At 35.1% G+C, this 24553-nt stretch overlaps 1 protein-coding gene across 3 annotated transcripts in view; it reads right to left on the bottom strand.

Annotated features, from left to right (window-relative positions):
* The window catches only part of LOC113100748 (glypican-6-like), a 214871-nt gene that overhangs the window by 157290 nt on the left and 33028 nt on the right, over positions 1 to 24553 (bottom strand). For all 3 annotated transcript variants that reach the window (XM_026265362.1, XM_026265395.1, XM_026265428.1), the window contains exon 2: positions 6997 to 7155. In XM_026265362.1, the coding sequence (XP_026121147.1) occupies positions 6997 to 7155 (159 nt within the window). The remainder of the gene's footprint in view (positions 1 to 6996; positions 7156 to 24553) is intronic.

The following is a 24553-nucleotide window of genomic DNA, read 5'->3' as shown; positions in this document are numbered from 1 at the left end:
ACTTACAGTGCATTCAAGCTATCAATTTTAACCTATCATGTGTTCCCGGGGAATCGAACCCCCAACCTTGCGTTTGATAGCGCAATGCTCTACCAAGTGCCATTAGGAAAAAAAAAATGATTACAAATGAGTGATTATTGTCCAGCAGTGTATTTGATTTCTTACAGCCAATTAAAAGTAATAAATAAAGAAGAGAATTCATTGTAAAAAAAAAAAAAAAAAAAAAAAAAAAAAATTCAAATTATACTAATGATGATAATACATAGGCTACATACATACAATCGTTCTAAATTAGCAAAAATCGTTCTTGAATCGAATCGAAAACCTATGAATCGTGAATTGAATCGCTGCCTACCCAAAGATTCACAGCACTAATATATATATATATATATATATATATATATATATATATATATATATATATATATATATATATATATATATATATATATATTCTTCATTGTCTTTATACAAATAATTTTACCCAATGACCTGACAATATATTGAGGTCTTGAAAGGCGAAACAATCTGTCTGTGTAAGAAAATTAACATTATTTATAAAATTATTACAAAATTGTAGAGAACAATGGTCTCAGCTTAAACTTTTCTTAACTGACAAAAAAACAAAAAAAAAGTCACCCACATCTTGGAAGGCCTGCAAGGTAGATTAACAGCAAATTGTAATTTTTTGGGTGAACTAACCCTTTAATTTCCATAAAACAGCCAACAAGTCACACAACACCTTCATCCCCGCCTCAAATTATTACATGCTGATATGCTAATTACTAATTAATACAAATGCAGTTGACTAGGTGAGCAGAGCATAATTAATAACAGAGTTTTAACTGGGTTGACTTGATCTACAATGGCCAAAAAGCAAAAACCACTCCACCTGTTTATACCAGGTTTATTAACAGCATTGGTTAAGAATTAATAGCTTTGTTTACCATTAATGAATTTTCCCCATTTCTTTGGCCCAAATCAGCATCTATAAAGACTGCCATACCCAGGTCCAGCAGCTCGCCTGTGTAATTTACAAACTATCAGTGTTATAAGCCGGTTATGTTCATCACAGCCTCTGTGTTGGTTTGTAAAACTCATTTAGGCAGTGTTAGCTGTTAGAGATTTAACACAAATTCTCTAAGAAATGGGCAGAAGAACACAGAGCTTTGATTTGGAGTGGACTCTAAGCTGTCAGAGAAATAATGTAGGTTATCAGCTTGCAGTAATTCACTGTGAAGGGCTTTGTTATGTCACTGGATTAATGTGGGTTGGATAGCATAGAGCAGGGTTCCTCAAATCTTGCCCTGGAGGGCCAATGCGCTCCAGAGTTTAGCTCCAATCCTGATCAAAGTCACCTATCTGTAATTTTCTTATGATCCTGAAGACATTGATTAGCATGCTCAGGTGTGTTTGATTAGGGTTAGAGCTAAACTCTGCAGGAAAGTGGATCTCGTGGGCCAGATTTGAGGATCCCTTGCATAGAGGTTGGCATAAAGTCAAGACACTAGAAACTTCCAGCATGACACGTTGTATCATGGCCTCCGTCTCTCAGAAAAATCAGTATGCAAACTGCAGGCTTGATATGTCTCGTAGTCATTCACTGAGCAACTCTGTTCACATTCTCTTAGGAATGGAAGAAAAATATATTTAATAGCTCAATTGCTTTGCCTAGATTGCAATGATATTAAACAGAGACTTCTGCTAAAGTCTGTAGCCTTTTCACAGACATTTCTCATAAAATTATCTGAGCTGCTATTCAAATTTGTTGGAAAGGTCTTATCACGCACAAAAAAAAAGCCTGAACTTTGGGAATATATACCCCCAATCCAGAAGGGGGCGACTGCAGCAATAAAACACAGTTTCATATCCTGCCGGCAGCAGAAGAACAGCGAATGCCTTGCTGTTGTGCACTTGAAAACAAAGCCCACTAGACAGTGACCATGTGTTGATTATGAATGCCTCTCTCACAGACTGACGATCGAGCAAAGGCTTGTGCACTCAACTGTTTGCAAAACAGAGCTTTATTTTTATGTATCCTACCTCTTTCATTCACCACAAGTCCAAATATTCCATAATATTTCCACATTTGCGATGTAACATCTGAATATATTATTAACTATTATTTATGTAAATTATAGGCTTTGTGTTTCAGTCACGCTCCATTGGTGACACAGATGCTGATGTTTGATTCACTGTATTTTATTTTGATAAAGTACCAACTGTGCAATACTGGAACTGATGTGTTTTGTTTGCGTGTGTGTGCACGCACCGCACACGCATCACTTTATAAAGGTCTGCTTTAATTTGTGTACACTCACAATGAAAAAAAAACATTGTGCTTTCTGCCATTTGAGTTCCCTTTCTGTGAACAAATGAAGCCGGTCACAAAAATGTATAGTAAACTGAAACTCAACATGTATAGACTACGCTACGTGTCGCACTGTTTTTCCCTTGTTTATCTGTAAACTAAATCAAATAGATTAAAAAAAAAAAGTTATTCATTGTATGTATATATGTACCGCAGATTATGTATATATAATGTACAAATATTTAGCATTTTCACAAATAGGTGGGAAAAAAAATCTAATTTGTACTACTGTCTGTTCAAAATAAATGAATATATATATATATTTTTTTTCTGTTGTACTGAAATCGTATCGAGCCATGACACCGGAACCAAGGTACATACCGAACCGTGACGTGTACCGTTCCACCCCAAATATAAATGTGTATATACACACACATATATAGAAAAGAAAGTGTGGTCTCATTAATAAAAGATCTATATAATATTATAATTTATGATCTTAATAAAAGTAAAATCTTAAGAAAAATTGGGTGAAAATCTACATTTTATGACATTATATTTAAAATACATTTAATGTAAGATATTATGTTTAAAGACTAAAATTGTTTTGCATTCTTTTAGACAATTGTCACAAAATGTACCAATTTAATGCAAAATCTCATTTTTATGTCATTGTCATGACTCACACAGGAGCGAAGGAGCAAAGAGTAGATAAATCAAAAGGAGTTTTATTTACGGCACGCTGGGGATCACAGGACTGGAGACATCAGGAGAACAGAATGACATTTAACAGCTGACGAAGAACTGGAGACAGAACTCACTTTAAATACACAGACACCAGATGGAACACACTTAGGAGCAAATGAACAGATTAATCAAAACACTGCTGGAGACGAATACACACAAATGAGGACAGGAACAGGATGGACCAAATAAGGGCAATGGAGGCACATGAGGAGCAAAACATGGACCAGAGCTTGGCATTATTTCCCCCTCCTGAAAATAGTTTTTATTCTTCACTTTTTACTTTTTTTTTTTTTTTTTACTTTTACTTTTCAACTGTTGTATAAACGCAATATCACACGTGTAACCATGCTTAAATTTAAGATATATATATATTTACTGTAAAACATTCATTTATCTATATTTCAGATATTTTACTGTTTTCATATGTATTTGACTGACAAATATGCATCACATTAAGTTTATTAGATTGTTTGGAAATTTTAAATGCAATACACATGAATTAATTTTAAATTTAGGTATTTTTTTTGTACTCTTACTGTGTGAAAATTATTGATTGTACTTGGTTTTATTTTTATTCTCCTGAGGAATCAGAGTAGAAATGTGAAATACTTCAAGCAACTGTGCAACTGTGATCTCCATTAAGTTTCATTTATGAAGCCAGAGAAGAATGCACACGTACTGTATGCACACACACACACACACACACACACACACACACACACAAAGGTAATTCACTTGCACTGGATCTTCTGTGGAGAGCAGAGATTGTTTACATCACATGATATGCTCAACAAGTGCTGTTTCCATTCACACTACATGCAAATCAACTATTCAGGAGCGCTAATATTAACCTTTACATAACCCATGAATATGTATTCCAGCTCTCTACTGTACGCCTTCATTATGACATTTCAAAAACTGTATAATTAGTGGTGTATGGAGCAGATCTGTTTGGTTTTCAGGTAAATTATATTGGCGTTTCAGAGTGGATCTGACCCACTTAATAAGGACCGAACCCCTTAAAGGAAGTCATAACAAAAGGTTAAAAAGTAGATTCTACACAGATCAAGATTAGGAACATTGCTGTGACTGTAAAAGTAGAACACACACCCAGAGCAGTGGGCAGCCATTTATATTGCGGCACCCGGAGAGCAGTTTGGGGGTTCAGTGTCTTGCTCATGGGCACCTAAGTTGTGGTATTGCCTGCCCGAGACTCGAACCCACAACCTTAGGAGCCATACTCTCTAAACACTAGGCCACAATTTCCCCCACAAATTAATGACCTTTTGAAAAACAGACTAAAACTCCCACACAATGTGAAAAAAAAAAAAAATAAAACTTAATATGTTGACACAGAATAAGAATATGTGAATAACTCAGTTTTGACAAAAATGTCAGATAGAACCTTATAACTCCAAGGGGACGATATCCAAAACACTTTGTAATCAACCAGAATTCATAGATTTATTTTTATCTTTGCCAGTCAAAAATCTTGAGAAGTTATTCACGAGCAACAAACTAAAAAAGATGGAAATTGACATAACTTACTGCAATATTTTCAATGAAGCTGCTACAGTAACTCAAGAACTACTGAGACCGATTTCCAAATAAATCTTATAGACCAGTTTTCTGAAACAACTGCAAAGACTTGATAGACTAGAATGATTCAATAGAAAGATTTGTATAATTCGTACACAAATTCCTATTAGTAACACTAAACATTTTGCAATATTACAAAGAATAATCAACTGGTCAAAATGTAGTTTCAAACAATTCATTCAAAAGATTTGAGACAATAGAACGATTCATTAACAAATAGCTACTTCAGACTCACTGGTAGTAACACTAAATATATATATTTTTTTTTTTTACTTTACTACACAACAGTAGCGTAGCCAGAAAAGAGACTCTGGGTGTGCATATGAAAATCTGGGTGTGCCACATTTATTGTCAGATTACTGTGCAAAATTATGGGATAGTATTTTTCGCACTGCTTCTATCCAACCATACTCCTAGTGGTAATTTGCAGGTCTTGTCAAAATGTAGTTAATTGTTAAATGTAATAATTTTCTTCCAAATACGATAATTTTGAACTTCTGGTATGATACTTGGACATTTCCAATTTAGCAACACTGTCTGTTGATATTGGGCCCAGGGAGGGAGAAACATCCTCATCAGGTCAGGTGTAATGTTAGTCCTTGTGTCCGGCTGTCCATCAAGCCAAGGTTTTTTGCAAAAATAAAAAATAAAAAATAAAGAAAGGAGCTCTGCGACAAATTGCTAGCTAGAAATGTGCAATCAAAAAATATCTGTTTATATCATAGACTGCTGGTGTCACAGTCAGTCAGCTGCTGTTTGTTGATTGGTTGGCAGTCCAAATGCCGGCAGATATATTTTAACAAAAATAATTAAAAATGTAAATTAAATTTTAACATTTTGAGCATTATTGCACCATATATTGGATTCTTATTTCTGTGCCCCTGAGAGTATGATTTAGAATATTCAGTGGCGTCACAGAACTGCCAGATTCAAACAGCTTTCACGCGTTGGTTGGCGCTGATGAGCCAGAGACGGACGCGCTCAGCGCTTGTCATATATCACAATTAATATGCAGTGTTTTCAACCACATAATGTTTATTTTAGGTTTCATACATTTAAATATACATACTCACTAGTAAAACATTACATTGGTAGTTTGTAAAATACACACTGATGTCTATGGAAGCAGCAAAAACTATCTAATCAAATGTAATTTGCAGACGTGATTTATTCATATATCAGACACACATAGCCGAAAAATAACGTTTACTCTATTCTTCATCCAGTTCAACAGCCACTTACTTTCATGTATTTGGGGAGAAACTGGGAATTCAAGTGCTGTACGTTAAATCCAGCTGACAGGACTCTGAACTGCATCGCTCATCTCGTTATAGATCAATATCATTTATAAAGATTTTTAAACGGAATCGGAATATCAGATAGTTGACATGGTAAGCAAGCTTGTGTATATATTTTAATAAAAAAATAAAAAAATAAAACGAATACCGATACATCTGTTACTGGCTGCGGTGTGTCACGTGACAATCATGACACGTCGCCATGGAAACAAGGGGTCAGTTAAAATATTTGTAATTTACGCGTGAAAGGGTTGATTTAAAAATATATATATTTTCTAAGTAAACAACAATAGCCCAAGTTTAGTAAACATTTTTTATTGAGACTATAAAAAATAATTCTGCATCTATTTTTAGGTGTGCCAGCTGCCAGTGTGGGTGGCACCAGCACACCCTGGCACACCCGTGGCTACGCCACTGCTACACAAAGATTCACTTGCAGGTTCAGTTTCCTAAACCAGCTCAAACAATTCAATCAAAATACCTGATTCAAAAGAATGTGTTGTTCACAAATTCCTACCCCTAACATTAAACATTTTATAACTTTAATGCACAAAAATTCATCTACAGGTTAAGGTCTTTGAACTGGATCGAACAATTCAATCAAAATATGTAACTTGATAGAATGATTAGCTCACAAATTGCTACTTCAAATTCACTACTATTAACACTAAACAATTTTAAATTCTCAATACACAAATATTAATCTGCAGGTTCAGTCTTCTAAACCAGTTCAAACAATTAATTCAAAAGACCTGACTCAACCAGTCTGTTCGTTCACAAATTGCAACTTTAAATTTGCAACTACAAACATCTTCCACAAAAATTTTGATTTGTTGGCATGCCCCACCACCCTTATTTCAGGTTTAACTCAGCCAGGTGCCATTACACATCATTTCCAGTGTAATTTGCACACTTAAGGTACAATTGCTTTGCATCGCATCTGTTTATTATGGACTATCTGGTAATCAAACCAAAAAAACTGGATGATAATATTGGGCTTGAAAATATAATCAAACTAAAAACCAATTGTTGGGCACTTACCGTCAAACTTTTTATGTCTGGAGGTAAATATCGTCCGTATGTTGAGGCTGTTCTCATCCACTAATTTCTCAAAATCCAGTTTACTCTGCTGGCTAAGCCTGTCCTCCATGTCTGAAGTGCAGCATGTGTAGCCTTGGGAACAAACCCGCAGTTGTTCACCTGTGGGACGAGAGAAGGACATATTTCACTAGCCGCACTGGGAGACACGGAACTCTTCACACCAAATCAAACACGCTTCATTAAGCTAGCGCTGCGATGTTTGATTTCCCAAACTGCACTGAAGACGTGAAGGTGCACCAACAGAAATTAATGGTGCATGTCGCTGCTGAATGTGACATCTGTAATTACGTCAAAGACTCAGGTGGATGTTTGAGAGCCGTCCTCAAACTTCCTCCAGGCATGTGTTTTGCTCTCAGGTGAGCTTTTTAATGACTGAGAACAAGAAGAAAACTTGTCAGAGTGTCAATGTCATTACATACATTAACATAACATTGCAATATGTTCAACGTGATATTTTATGTAGTGCATAACAAATTGCTTATCATATGCATTTGTGCTTCTGAAGTAAATGTATCTCCAGCTTAATTATTAAAAAGGTCAGTTTATTCATTTTTGTTCTGACGGCAAATTACCCTGCACTCATTGTAAAATGGATAAAATGTCAACAAATATCTGTAACATATTTGGTCTTTTTGTGATCCATTAGGTGTGTTCAACTTGAAGCAATCTGCTGGTTGGGACTGGTCAATCTATGTCTATGACATCAAGTTTACATGTAATGTTTGGTTGTTATTGTACGTTTACCATGAGATTTCTATGAAAGTTGATTTCTGTATGTATTCCTTTGTGTGATTCCTTACTACTGCCAAATGCGTGACTACTGCCTTCTGTCAGTGTAACCTGTGGATTATTATCATTGGATGTCCATTTTCCACAAGTTGATATGATTATTTATTTATTTATTATAATTTTTTACTCTTTTTACAGCAGTTATTGCTCATTCGAAATGTATTTGTAAGTATATGTGTTACATATATACATGGAATGTAGAACATATAAAAAGTGCTCGTTGCTCGTCTGCTAGTGGGCAGTGGGTGTAGGTTGGATTTTACATTTGTCCATCTCTACCATCTGTCTACCTCACCATTAAACAGACCCATCGCAACTTCACAAAAAAAATAAAAAAATAAAAAAAAACATTCTGCCAACACCTGCTAGATTAAACATGCTGTCAGCCAGACCACCACTGCACCAGCTCACAAGCCAAAGCCAAAGTACTTCTGGCATGTGTGTATCGAGGGACAATGCAATGCTAGGAGGAAATGCCAAACTATGGGCTAGGGATACATTTAAAATCACGTCAAAATTTGGCGAGGTATCATTAGTTGCTCACAGTGAGGAAAAGCGATAAACAAGAGTGTGTTGGTAATGACATTGCTGCCGAACACTGTGTGAGAAAAATCTCATTCTCATACAGCAAGTTGATTTAAAAACTAATCTCAGACCATTATGTACTGAACAGGCAGATGCTAGCTCCTATTTTTAGTTTTTATTGACTTCTGCAGAGAAAATATTTTGAAGCCTGTGTGCGATTTAATTTCTGATTGTGTCTCCTCGTTTTAATGTAATGAGCGAGAAATTGTGCAATTTATGAACGGGGCCATATCTGAAAACATCTTTGACAGGAATAATAGGAAACAAACCTTATAAGCCTCAATATTCATTGTTGAAACTTTTTCACATTAAAGTTTAATCCCATTTAAGTTTAGTCAAAAATTATGAACGCTTTTAGTATCTTGAATTAGTTGGTCAAGGGGATTTAAAGCCTTCAGGCTCAAAGCTACAATCACAAATTATATGTTTTTCTAATGACATTAAATGGGGAATGGAGTTTATAGTTCTACTTCTTATGCCTTATTGTTTAATTTATATTATTATTTTTTTTTCCTCAAAGTATATCATGATAAATATAATACTAAATTGATACACTAATGTTTAAGATTTGTCCATTTCTAACAGAAGTTTTTTATGCTCACCATTAGGGGTGTAAGACAATATCGATAAACATGAGTATTTTGAATTGCTGCAGCTTTCTCTCATTTTGGGGCAGTTTTGTGCAGTTGGTGAGGAACATAAATACAAACCTGTGAAACCTGTTAAATCCAAGTGGAAAGGTTTAACATCTTGTGACGAGTCAGCTGCCTCCTCCCTGATTGTCACCGGCACCCCGTCCTAAATCGCCGCCCTTCACCAGGCTCCCGACTGGAGTGGGCGTGTGAGAGGAGGGGCGCTGGACGAGTCAGGGCTGGCGGCGTGTGATGGGGCACACCTGAAGGAAATCGAGCCTCATCACCGCCGTTGTTTAAAAGCCCAACGCGCCTCTCCTCGAGAGACCGGTCTCTTCCCCGTGCATGCACGCTGGTGTCCTTGTGGGTCCAGGAAGGGTGCGTTGAGGGACTCCAGTGCCACAAGAGACGTGAGCTGCCGGACCCGCGATCTGGAGGAGAACTGCACCCGTTTACACGGCTGACGGGCCAGGATGCCGGGCCGTCCATCCCCTACCAGCCACCCCTCGCGCCCCGGACCGAGGAGGGGAGCGCGTGTGGCCGCCGGACTCCGCCCCTTACCTGGACCCTTCCTCCATGAACACTTCCCGACCCACACGAACCCTGAAGCACGACGAGGACACCAGATTCCCTGTTATTTTGGACCCTCTTCCCCTTTGGCCACCTTTTATCCCCGTGTTATTTTATGATTTCTGTTAATAAAAGCCTCTCCGAGGCCTGACGCCACGCCCACTGTGTCTGTCTTGTGCTCCTCCCGTGACACATCTGTATTTATTTTATTGTTTTACAATTGTTTTGTATTCTTTGGGAATCCTGTGAGCACTTTATTTTTCATTGATGTTAAGCAGATGTAATACTTTTGTTCAGATCAAAATGTTATGACATTGTATGTCACAACTGTAAACTTGTAAACTTTGAACCTTTAGAGCAGGGTCTAAAAATATATATGGTCTTTTTATAAAATGCATTTTATACATATTATACCTTTAACCTTTTTTTAGTGATGAGTTTAAAATATTCCAGCGGTCCCCCCAGAGTTCATGGGGCACTAACCTTGTTTTGAGATAAATGCCTTTTATTCGCGATGTCTTGGATAAGTACTTCATTACCCACAATCACACAGTGATGCATCTAATTGGCGGAACTCGTGTAACCATCTGGTTAAACCCTGCGAAGGTCCGTGAAGACTGAAGATCATTAATAAATAAAATTAAATAAAAACCTGTGTCGCGTTTTTGCACGGTAGACTTATCAGTGCAATCATGATCTCCTTGGCTGCCATGATGGCTTTTTTTCAAGGAGGAAAACAAAAGTGTTCAAAGGGGTGTAAACCACTTCAGATAGGGTCATGTAACGTTAGTTGAGTGTAGTGTGTTCGAGGGTCAGCTTGTGGGTTTTGTAAGGGGCCAGCATGAGGGGCAAGACCTACAAAGTTTTGGTGAGTTTGCAGGGAGGTTGGTAACGTTAGTTAGCATTATCGTCCACTTTAGCTAGGCTACTGTAGCCTTCATATGGTATGAGTCATCTCAAGCATTTTATGATGCCACTGTCAAAACAATATTTAGCCTACCTTTATGTGCATTTACTGAACATTTGTGTAATGGTAATGACATGTGTTGACGACTGAGCGGTGATTGCAGTCAGGTACAAAGCACTGCACCATGTTGCTGACGTTATCGTTAACCGCTTTCACACATGCACATAATATATAAAATACACAATGATAAATATAAAAATCAATACACAATACCTATATAAAACACTATTTATTTACACGAATTATACTGAAAGAACTGCTATTACTGCACATTCGCTATATAAAATAAAATTCACTGGAGGAAAAAGTTAGATTTGGAAGTCGCTCAAAAGGCTCTTTCGCGCTTGTGGCTTCAGTCGAATTCAATGGGGCGCGGTGGTTTATGGGATGATTAGTTACTTCGCTCGAAATGAAAATATGTACACAGTCTTGTATCTTTGACTTTTTTTGGATTTTCTCTTTATTTTTTCACTCGAAATGATATGTTGTATGCTTATGAGTTCAGCCGTAGTTGGTTATCCTCAGACATGCTCTAAAACTTATACAATTTATAATGCAAAGCTGAATTTTCAGCATCATTACTCCACTCCAGTCTATTTGCTACTCAAAATAAATAAATAAATAAAAAACCTTTCTTATAATTATCACTGTTGAAAAAAAAAAAGTAATGCTGCTTCATATTTTTTTAAGAAATCAAAATAGATATTGTTTTTCCATGGTTCTTTGATTCATAGAAAGTTTAACAGAACAGTTTATTTGAAATAGAAATGTGCAGTGAAACCCTTACCAGAGTAAGCCCTTACTCTGGTTTTCTGCATATATTATTTAGTTTCATAATTGTCTTTTCTTGAAGAGGCTAAATCTTATTATTATTATTATTATTATTATTATTATTATTATTATTATTATTATTATTATTATTATTATCATTATTATTACTATTATTCAACCAATAAACATAGGTTTTGGTCTTTTGAACTACAATTTAACATATTTCTTTTGGAAATATGAACGAACTCAAAGTGAAAGTAAAGTCTGTATAGTCTATAATTCTTACATGGTTCATAAAGATAATTTGCACTATTTCTTTCAGTTGCACTCTGAATATTTATCACTCATTATGTGTGTAGTTTGTGAATCTTTTGCACTGTTTGTATTGTTTTAGAAGACAATTTGTGCAATTGTTTTTTACTACATGCTACACAGTTTGTGTTTATTGTTCATACTTAGATTGAAAATATATATCTCTGAAAAAAAAAATAACTTTTTTGTTTTGTATTTATATAAAACTCTTTCCATTTTCTTTACTCCTTAAACGTTTCTGGACACATCTCTATTGTTAGTAAACGAAATAGGCCTGTGTTTTACTTAAAAGCACAGATAACAGTATTGTAATAAATGACTATAACTTGCTTGGAGGATGTTATATGTAAACAATATTTTATTTGGAAGTGTAAAACACCCAGATACTGTACAACTTTCTAAAGAAAAATATCCAAACTTTAGGAGTTTTCGTTTGAGTACAAAGTAAAAAACACCCAAATGTTGCTAGCGTTTTTCTTAAAATACTGTAATTTAATTAATTCTTAGAGAAAACAAAAATAAAATTGACACTTTAAATTAGTTAAACTTAAACTGTAAGTTATCCTGGTAATAATGATATATGGCACTTGATGCTGACTGCTAGAATAGGTCTGAAAAACAAATAAAGACACCCCAAAAATGTTCTAGGTCTTGAGGGTTAAGTTTCATGAGCGACAAAAATTTCAGGTCAGCTGTATTCTGAAGCACAATAATGTTTCTCAACTCACGAGACGTTCTGTTTCAGATTCATCGCTTGTCTTACAGCACGCCAACAGCTGGTTAGTGTCAGATGAGCCCATCACAGATATTGACAGACACAGCCCACACATTTCATCTCAGAAAGATGTAAGTAATTCATAAGGGCAAAATATCTGAAGAGAAGTCATTTCTCAACACGTGTTACACTGAAGTCAACCCAAAGTGGTTTTTAGCACCCTGAGGTGAGGTCATGATAAACATGAGGTTTTTACAAACCATTCCAAGACATTAAGTTATTCATTTACGGTCATATTCTCTCATTTTTTAGCACAGATGTGGTGGATTGTTATGGATCGTTATCTCTAAAACCTTGGGCACGAGCGTGATTGAAGCGCAACACTGTAATTAGCTGGAAATGCTGACTTTGAGAAGCTCAAGCGAGTGCTGCTGGTGTTTAAATGCCAGTGAAAGATGGTGAGACAAATATCATTTACCAAAGAAACACAACAAGATCAGTCCTACCAGAAGAGCTCACAAAGCCTTTCTCTACCCTACAAACTACAGAGTCAGAAATATCACAATTTGTACACAGAAATGACTGAATGGTAAACAAAACAAAATAAATTAATGTATAACATTCACAACAGTTTGGGCTAAGAAAGGTTTGTCGGTTTGTTTGTCTCCTCTGGTTACCAATGCTGAATTTAATTGATAAAAAATACAGTCAAAATGTGAAATATTATTAATTCTGTTTTATATGTGAAAATATTATAATGTAATTTATTCCAGTGATTCAAAGCGGAATTTTCAGCATCATTAAGCCAGTCTTCAGTGTCACATGATATTCAGAAATCATTCTAATATGCTGATTTGCTGCTCAAAGAACTTGTGATATACGTACAGTATATATATATATATAGTCTAATATATATATATATATATATATATATATATATATATATATATATATATATATATATATATATATATATATATATATATGCTCGTTTAAAATCAGTCTAAAAAAGTATATTTTTAAAAACTATTCATAAATTTTACATCCAAAAATATTAATGCATAGCATTTAACTTCACAATTAAGTTCTGAAAATTATTTATTCTTGATAATTGTAAGTGTAAAATCCAAAGTATCATACTCTATCCATAAGCAAAACGTATTAGGATCATAAACTTTTTTTTTCCTTTTTTTTTCTGGATTTGTGCTAGTAGTCAGCAGCATTGAGGAGCAAAGCAACGGTCAAGGATGCTTTTAAAATATGGTGATTACAAGAGGGATTACGCTCATTAAAAAGGCTTCTGCTGATGCACACACAACTCATCTGTGCTATCAACAACAACAAAAATAAATAAGTAAAAGCAGTGAATCAAAGTTATTGCACACCAAAATGCATTCAGCAACTGCAGGTTTAGCAATGACTTTATCTTAAGTACCAAATCAAATGAAAATCATCCGTTTACACAGTGCAAATGCTGCTAGTCAACACGGAACATACTCTCTCCATCGAAAGATTCAACATCAAACCTGACAGTAAGATTAACTGCTGAGGTACAATACTATCATGCTAGTGAATGAAGAGAATCTGTTTTCAGCATTCATTCATTCTGTTTGCTAACAGACAGCATGTTTTAATACAAAACCACAGGTCCATTTAACATCATGCAATCTTTTATTTATTAGTACATGAATTAAATCATAAAGACCCCATGACAACTAAAACCATTTCAGCATGCTGCTGGACATGCACAAATTTATATATGATGATTCCTCATACTTTGAGTTAAACTCCTTAACTTGAGCATTAAAGTTCATCATAGAGACTTCTGATTTGTCAACCACCAACACGAGCCTGTGAGTTACAGAAATTAAATTAGCTTGTAGTATTTTGTTTTTATAAAAAAGTTATCTATAATCCAGAACTAATAGTAAAATAAATTATCCATTCCCTGAGGGATAACTTCAAATTAAAATAGCAACCATGATACTTAAACAGCTGACTTATTTATTTATTTTAGTCGGTTGTTTTAATGCTTACTCTCTATTGCATCATTATAGAAATGATATAATTGATAGACATTTCTATGGCACCACTTCATAAAACGATTTCAAGCTTCTTCCTCCATTGGGCATCTTTTGAATGTACATCTCTTTGATGGGCCAGTATCTCCATGGACCAATCAGGCTGGGTAGTAAATACAATCCTATGTGTATGTATGTATATATATATTAGGGCTGGGCAAGTTAACGTGTTTTTATTTATTATCGCACTTTTTATTTTTTATTATTATTATTATTATTATTATTATTATTATTAAAGTCCATTGCTCACTGGCTCTGAATACATATTCAGACAAGTCATGGGTCACAGGAGGGGATGCTCCCGATCAAGTTATTCAACATTCACAAACCACTGTCCACTGTTATTTTTAACAGAAAATAATGCAACAGCTCGTTATCATGACTTTATAAGCTGGAAATAGGAAGTTTCCGATAGCACGTGAAGACAGCAGAGAAGCACTCCCGCTAAACACAGTGGAGTGAATCATTTTGTTAACTTTATGGTTTATTATTTTGAGTCATATGGGATGCGGTAACACATGTCCCTCTCACAATATATTGCTTTACAGATCTATTGCTTTTGCTGCTCAGAAATGTTCATGCAATCATGCAGCACGTATCAGAAGATCTGCACTCCAGGGTGGTTAGCACTCACTGATCTATATATTACTGAACTGTGCTCTTGCCCACCTCTTCCAACTGAGCCTGGGACTACTAAACAGAACGATCACACTAGTCAAACGAAACCGGCTTTGGGTGTCAAATGCAAATCCCGCATGGTTAAAATTGCCTAGTGTGAGCACACCGTAATTATTCTCCCGCATCCCGCACACAAGAGTCTCTACCCGCCCATGTCCCGGGCTGCACTCAGCTGCTATGGGTCTCGCGATCATGCAGGTTTTTAATAAGAAGGTGCCTGTTATAATGTTATAATCGAGACTCTGGATTCTGAGCATAACTTATTTTCGTATAACAAAATATGAAATATTTTCTATAAAAACATTAATGTCCTGGCAGTGACAAATAGCTTGTTTTATATTTAATTTAATTACATTAATGTAATAAGTTGAGATTTAGGCTACAATAAATATTTTAACTGCTACTACGTAAAAGGAACACTGCTGTAAAAAGCACCTTATTTATTTAAAGTGTTTGCAAACCAAATGTTAATACACTTTTGTTCATATTGCTGTAGGCCTACTTTTAAGTGTAAAAAAAAAAAAATGCACGATACAATTTTGTTCATAACAATGCAATTAACTGTGATTAATCGCAGACAATATATATATATATATATATATATATATATATATATATATATATATATATATATATATATATATATGTACTGTATGTGTGTGTGTGTATGTATATGTGTGTATATATATCAAAACATACACAAAATTATCCCATTTAAAAAAAAAAAAAAAAAAAAAAAAATGTGTGTGCTAAGTAAGAATTAATATGAGCTTGAATTTTAATATTATAGCATTTATTGCAGAATGAGATAAATATATGACTGAATGTAATGCCACAAATACTGATAAGGCATTCTTACAATGCTGATGAAATCCAGATATGAGATCAGTCTGTTTGTGGGTCACAGCAACCACCTGTCATCCATAAAACATCAGTTTCTTGTTTTGCTTTAACATGTATGCAGCCAGTTTCTCCACAATCTGCCTAACTTCATAAGCTGTGCAATTCATCAATGGAGTGAGGCCTTCAAGTGGATCCAATGAATCGAATTAGAGACATGGCCGTCTCATTGAAAATACAGTGATGTGGTGTAAAGTTAAATAAGTACAGAGAAAACAAAGCCAAACAAAAAGACATTGAAGGAACAGAAAAGTGCCTGTTGTTATCTGTGGGATGGATTGGAGGACAAGGAAGCATCTGCAGTGCTATCATTACAATTGAATCTTGACTCAAGCTGGCAGTAATTACATTTCACATAATGAGTGTTTGATTGCAGAGTAAGACAAATTAGCTTTCCTTAAAAGTGAGTAAATGGAAGTAATTGATGATGGGATTATATTGCTAAACAGAAGACAAAATGTTGTAGCTCTCTATCTTCAGACCTCCCCCAGGATTCGAACAGAGATGGTGGGTTTTTTCTGAAGGAACGGCTTGATTTTAAGGTTTTTTTTTTTTTTTTTTTTTTTTTTTTTTTTTACCTGCTTGTATGTGGCTTTTGAATTGAATTCCTCACTCTCTAACGCTTTTCTGAATAGGTGGATTTTATTGTTTCATTACGTTATTATCATAGTCAAGCAGAAAAACAACACTACAACTTAATCGAAACACACTTTTCCTGGAGAAAAGGTTTCGTCAGACAGAGATCTTATGCAGATTAGATTGATTTTCAAGACTTATTTTCAGTTGACAGTTTTCTGGCCAGACAGTCCTGTATCAAGCAGTAATCATGGAGCACATAAATTATATTTTATTAAAAATAGTGGTACAAAAATCTAAATAAAGTTGAAATTAAATTAATTGTATAATTATAGAAAAAAAAGAAGTAGCAAAAAAAGAAGAAAAAGGATCCAACATGTTTCTACTACAACTAACTGCAACTTCATTATTTATCTTCATCTGTGAAGTTAAAATGAAATTAAAATGATGAATTGTTTTTAACAAGTAATATATTTGGTAACACTTTATAATAGGGAACACGTATTCACTATTGACTACGAAATTTCCCTCAATAAATTCTTAATTTGCTGCTTATAAATAGTTTAGGTATTGGGAAAGATGTAGAATGGGATGTAGAATAAGTTCATGTAGAATAAGGCATTAATATGTGCTTAATTACTACTAATAAATAGCTAATATTCTAGTAAAATGCATGATAATCTGCAACTCCTTAAGAGACCCTAAAATAGAGTGTTTTCTGACACTTTGACAAACAAAATGAAAACATGTTCCTAAAATAGTTAAGAAAGAAAAGAAAATAGTAATAGGCAATGTTATAATAAAAAATCACATAAAAAAAATAAATAAATAAAAATCAATAATGTATAATATGAATAAAATGTATATCACACACTTAAATATTGCATAATATAATAATATATTGTTAAAATGAAATTATATTATATAAATATTTCATAAAAATACTAAACCATAAACCTAATGATAGACAGACAGGCAGACAGATAAATGTAAAAAAGTTTTGTGGTGAAATAAAGGGTGAAAACAGAAAATCACTATATTGTTCTGACCTGGTAGTTCATATTTTCCCTGGATACGTGGAAAATGTCATGGGAATTGATTTGATCATGAACTGTGCAAACCCACTGTGAACAATATGGAGTTATTTGACACTACTCTGAAAATTATAGCAGGATAGAGATTTCATACTGCGGCAAACCCAGGCATGGGATCTGATTATGCCCAGCGAACAAAGTCAGGCCAAAAAAACTTGGAGCTACTCTCCATGGTATTCATTAGTCTACCTGGCCACAGGGATCTCCTGCATATGGCCGCTGCCATATGGTGGGTCCCACGGCCCGTTGAGAGCCTCTCTGCCAGCACGCTCACCTCAAGCACCTTGCGAAAACAGCACATGCCTAATTTACAGCCGACAGAAATGCTGTGCCACTCTCTTTGATAGCCCATACCGTTTGCAGCACCTGAAGCCAGTCCCAACAAACCACATGTCATTTTGGTTCATTTTGTGGAGCATTGAAAAATCAATAATCATTGTTGTTTATTGCCTGGCTGGTGTGTGGAGACTTTTGTCAGTGGCCACCCAATAAGTCATTTATCATGTAGTGTGGCATGGAGAGAATGATGGGATGGCGAAAACCAGAGAGCACTTCGACTCATTTAAGAACCGCAAAGAGATTTTCGTCATCCATTGTGGGCCGAGACAGGGAAACCTGAGCTCTCTGCTAATTCCACAACTAATCAACTGCAGGCTGCTTTCACACGTCGCAGGAGCCAGATTCGATAGTCCTGTGAGTTCTGCAGCCAATCGATCCACCATCAGATACATGCTCGTCAAAAGCAGCTCCACATCAGTGACTTCACAAAGAGGTGCTTGGAGTCCAGCCTTATCCGGCACTGCTAAACCAAACCTGGGACTGGGACACATGTTGGGATGTTAAATGAACTTTATAGATCAGACATCTTGCTCAGGTGCTCCATTACTGCATTATTAGGAGAAAAGCAGCAAGCTGGATTTCAGCAGACGCATCGTTCTGGTTCATACAGTTTAACTACTAAAATAATGTATGTATTATATATTGTTTATTTTGACATAATCATGTTTTTACGCGTGTCACCCTACTGGGTAATTTAGTGTAAAATCAACCAAATTTCAAAACTTGATGAAAGCCAAAATATGAAATGTCACAAATGTGTATTTACTGAGTAATTTGATTTAACCAACGCTATCTCATGACCAATTCGTACAAGGTGGCTTATTCATACGAATTTATACGACCTCACTCGTACGATTTTATATGATTTGTCTAAACCCCAGTGACGGTTAGGTTTAGGGGCAGGGTTAGGTGTAGGTCATCCGTACAAATTCATACAAATTGTGCAACTCGTAAAATACGTACGATTTGGCAAAAATCTTATGAATTTGTACGAGTGTAGTCGTACGAATTCGTACGAATAAGCCACCTCGTAAAATATGTACGAATTGCCGTGAGATCGGGTTAGATTTTACAGAGGAGGGACAAAATGACAGCTGAGATTTGGAGCCAGTTTATTGGGTTGTAAAAAATGACTTTAGAACACTGACAGCATCCTTATTTTTATTTATTTTTTACACATTGGTTGATAGGCCTATTAGTATTCATCTGTTAACTTCAGGATTCTTTGTTTCATTATATGTCAGTGGTGGCCAAACATGCCTGTAACTCAAGAAGAATTAAATATATGTGACCCGTCACGGAAACCAGTGACACAAGTCGGCAGCACAACTTTCAAGCAAAATGAGAAAGAAGCGTTTTTTTCAAAATTGGTGATTTTCGTTTTTTTTGCAGAATCTGTTAGTTGAGATCACAAAGAAGCCTCTCCGTGTTTGAGATAGCAGTATTGGTATATTTAAAAGCGTACATTTTGAGGTTGAAATCAGGTTGTTTGTTGGAGATTCTAGCACGCAGTAGGGGCGTATCGTTGTCTGTCTGTATTTCCATACTGGATAAGCCGGCTTTTGTTTCTTTTGTTATTGCCCCCGCCCTCCGAGGGAAGCGTGGCTACTTAGTATGCAGCACTCTGGCCGGCTCTAGCTGATATCAAAATTCAATGAAGATGTACACCGCAAAGATGATCGCAGACGAGCTGAGACGTGGCCGTTACACCAAAAATGTTTTGAAGTACTTTAAGAAAAGCCGGATGCTTATAAACAAGTGCTCACTGATTCTGAAGACGATCTGAGCGACGATGAAAGCGGCATAATAAGACTGTATAATATCCCTAATCTACAACTGAGCGAAGATGACGACGAGGAAGAATGTATTGGACTGGCGTCAGACAAGTTGGACCGTAAGATATCAGAGGCTATATCGATAGTAACATTTGATGGGGATAAAGGCAGAGAAATTGGGAAAATCCGTAACATTTAGAGGCAAACAGACACACAGTGCTAACTTTGGAGATGGTTACATCCACAAAGAAGACCCCAACAAAGACAAAGTGTGCTCAAACGACTTATTTCATTGGAGGCATCGAGATCTGCAAGAATAATTTAGTTTCTTATGGGGTGAGTTTCCATAAACATCAAAGTTTGTCGTTTTGTGTTCATTCTAAGAACACGTACACGTTATCTCATGTTTAGTCCATGTTTAGACCTTCCCATATCTACCTATTGTTATTAGCTAGCTCATCGGTTATCACAGAATCCTGTTAAAAAAGTCCTAATGCTACACAATGAAATCAATTCACCAAGTTGTATGTAGAAAACCAGCAAATAACAAATAAAATTAGCATCAATATGTACTTTTTGTTTACATAAACATTAAAATAATAACATTAAAAATGATGGCCACAATTTTAAGATTAAAGATTTTTTATAAAAAGATAAAACTCACATATTTCAGCCTCTAAATCATTATAAAAGTCAAAAAAGATAAATTACTGACATTTACAATGCACATTCTCCTTTATTATTAATAGTATGCGGTCCGATTTTTCCCGTTGTGTCTGTCGTTGCTATGCAGGGGGTATGGCTTATCTAAATGAGATGTAAATGAGCCCCATTGTCACTCGCAGCAGTGAGAACTGCACAATCTTTAAAGGCTATTTTCTGCTTTTTGAGCTTTTTTGAGTGCCTATACCTTCAAATGGCCACAAGTTCTCCAAATATTATCAGATTTCCATGTGTTACACATCATTGGAAAACTTGGAGACTACACTTTCAGAATCTATGAATAACTCAAAATGCCCCAGAACCGACTTGTGTCCCTACTTTCCGTGATTGGTCACATATCTTACTATCCATTTAGATTCTATCCTTTTGGTATCTTCGTTTTAAAGGCCCTCAATGGTTCAGTCCCAAGGATATGAAGATCTCAATGCAGCTTCATGAGCAAATTGGTAAATTGTTCACATTTTCAGTGGTCAAAAACCAAATGTGGGTCACTTTGCATGCAGCTGATGCTTTTTTCTTGCATAGAGAAATATCTGAAGAACAATTAGTTTTGAAACTAGAAATGCATCTACAGTCTTGTTCAAAATAATAGCAGTACAATGTGACTAACCAGAATAATCAAGGTTTTTAGTATATTTTTTATTGCTACGTGGCAAACAAGTTACCAGTAGGTTCAGTAGATTGTCAGAAAACAAACAAGACCCAGCATTCATGATATGCACGCTCTTAAGGCTGTGCAATTGGGCAATTAGTTGAAAGGGGTGTGTTCAAAAAAATAGCAGTGTCTACCTTTGACTGTACAAACTCAAAACTATTTTGTACAAACATTTTTTTTTTTCTGGGATTTAGCAATCCTGTGAATCACTAAACTAATATTTAGTTGTATGACCACAGTTTTTTTAAACTGCTTGACATCTGTGTGGCATGGAGTCAACCAACTTGTGGCACCTCTCAGCTGTTATTCCACTCCATGATTCTTTAACAAAATTCCACAATTCATTCACATTTCTTGGTTTTGCTTCAGAAACAGCATTTTTGATATCACCCCACAAGTTCTCAATTGGATTAAGGTCTGGAGATTGGGCTGGCCACTCCATAACATTAATTTTGTTGGTTTGGAACCAAGACTTTGCCCGTTTACTAGTGTGTTTTGGGTCATTGTCTTGTTGAAACAACCATTTCAAGGGCATGTCCTCTTCAGCATAGGGCAACATGACCTCTTCAAGTATTTTAACATATGCAAACTGATCCATGATCCCTGGTATGCGATAAATAGGCCCAACACCATAGTAGGAGAAACATGCCCATATCATGATGCTTGCACCTCCATGCTTCACTGTCTTCACTGTGTACTGTGGCTTGAATTCAGAGTTTGGGGGTCGTCTCACAAACTGCCTGTGGCCCTTGGACCCAAAAAGAACAATTTTACTCTCATCAGTCCACAAAATGTTCCTCCATTTCTCTTTAGGCCAGTTGATGTGTTCTTTGGCAAATTGTAACCTCTTCTGCACATGCCTTTTTTTTAACAGAGGGACTTTGCGGGGGATTCTTGAAAATAGATTAGCTTCACACAGACGTCTTCTAACTGTCACAGTACTTACAGGTAACTCCAGACTGTCTTTGATCATCCTGGAGGTGATCATTGGCTGAGCCTTTGCCATTCTGGTTATTCTTCTATCCATTTTGATGGTTGTCTTCCGTTTTCTTCCACGTCTCTCTGGTTTTGCTCTCCATTTTAAGGCATTGGAGATCATTTTAGCTGAACAGCCTATCATTTTTTGCACCTCTTTATAGGTTTTCCCCTCTCTAATCAACTTTTTAATCAAAGTACGCTGTTCTTCTGAACAATGTCTTGAACGACCCATTTTCCTCAGCTTTCAAATGCATGTTCAACAAGTGTTGGCTTCATCCTTAAATAGGGGCCACCTGATTCACACCTGTTTCTTCACAAAATTGATGACCTCAGTGATTGAATGCCACACTGCTATTTTTTTGAACACACCCCTTTCAACTAATTCAACTAATTGCCCAATTGCACAGCCTTAAGAGCGTGCATATCATGAATGCTGGGTCTTGTTTGTTTTCTGAGAATCTACTGAACCTACTGGTAACTTGTTTGCCACGTAGCAATAAAAAAATATACGAAAAACCTTGATTATTCTGGTTAGTCACATTGTACTGCTATTATTTTGAACAAGACTGTATATTTTTGTACAGAATTGTACAGAACACACCCGTCTATGTGCCATAAATATTCTAACTATTTCTTTCTTTTATAAAATTGGAACATCAGTAAATGCACATCAGTGATATTTAATAATATATTGGCTTTCATGGCTATATATGTGTGTCTTTCTACAGAAAAATAAATAAATATAATAATGGTTAAAAAACAACTATGCAAACTAGGGTTTGGGGAACATTAGATTCCAGTGTGAACAAAGCTGATGCAATATAAACAGAAATAAAGCAACCAATAAAAGTGATGTGTTGCTTTACTGTGCAGCTGATCAGGACACCTTGAATATTAGAAGAGGAGAAAACACAGACCAGCCTGTTTTGTTTTAGAAGTTCTGCTGTTTCTGTCTCACTCTGCTCTCTTGTTTAGTAGTATATGCACTGCAGGGAGCTCGACAATACAGAGCTGTCCCATTGTCAAAATCACTACAATGTGTCTGTTCCCTTATAATTCAAAGAATGTACTGCAAATAATAAATACATACATAAATAAAAGTTTGGGCAGATCACTATATTTACATACTGGACATATCCTAAATCTTGCATTCTAAGGTTTACTTAAAATACTTAAAAAATGTAATTGCCATTTATTGAAAATAAAATGATGATAATAATAACAATAGCAATGAAATAACCAAAGGGAGAAAATAAAACAACATTAAAAAGTTGCTGAATCTAACATATCATTATTAATCTTACAATATATTTACCATTTACCATAATTTTAAGAAATTAATTTAAAATAGAAAAAATATTTTTATTATATACGGTAATATATTATTTAACATTAACTAGCATTTAATGATTTTATTAAATGATTTTGATTAAATATTACAAATATATTTTATTTATTTTTTATAAAATTTAATATTACTTTTTATTTGATTATATTCCATTTATTTTGTAGTTAATGTTAATAAGAGTTAATGGAATAAGTTTTAATAAAACATTTATTTGATTAAATATTATATTTATCATTAGCATTTACAATTATTTTATTTGATTATATGATATATGCATTATTAACTAGCATTTCATGGTTTTATTGAATAATTATTTTAATAAAATAATTGAAAACAATTGTTTATATTCTTTGACACCATAAAAAAATAGTAGAATTTCATGAAAGTTTTATTATTATCATTATTTATTTTATTTTTTTATTTAATTGTAATTACAATTTAACAGCGTTTCATATAATTTTTTTCATGATACATATTGGATTATATAATATCATATTTCACGAAAGCATAATCAGCTACCATACTGTACCATTTAACTCCTGAAATGAAGATTCTCAAAAGTCAAAAGTAAAAAAAAAGTAAAAAAAAAATAAAAAATAAAATAAAATAAAAATCCATTCATGACATCCTTAATCACATCATAGAGAACCAAGGAGAGGAATGAGACACAGTAATTGACTTAACAGGAGCTCAACAAGTAACATAATACATCTCAATCCAAACTCATCCCACAGAATGGTTTCTGATAATCAGACTGAGGGAATGAGACCGGTCTTTGTAGCCTTTATCTTCATCTAGTCTGTCATTATCAGCTTTGCCAAACTAATATGAAAGTGAAAGTGAAATATAGGAGTGTGTCACACTGAAATGCCCCACCTCAACACACAAAGGATCTTCAGAGGAGCCAAAGCAAACATTAAAGGTCTTGGAAGACGAAGACAGACCGTTTCGGGTCCCAAGTTCTTTAAATGCTTGCCAGACCACCTCCAACCAAACCAACAAACATGAT

This window comes from Carassius auratus, chromosome 1, assembly GCF_003368295.1.
Source record: "Carassius auratus strain Wakin chromosome 1, ASM336829v1, whole genome shotgun sequence".
Classification (NCBI taxonomy): domain Eukaryota; kingdom Metazoa; phylum Chordata; class Actinopteri; order Cypriniformes; family Cyprinidae; genus Carassius; species Carassius auratus.
Note: the sequence above shows the minus strand (reverse complement) of the source record. Positions and strands in the feature narration are given on the sequence as shown.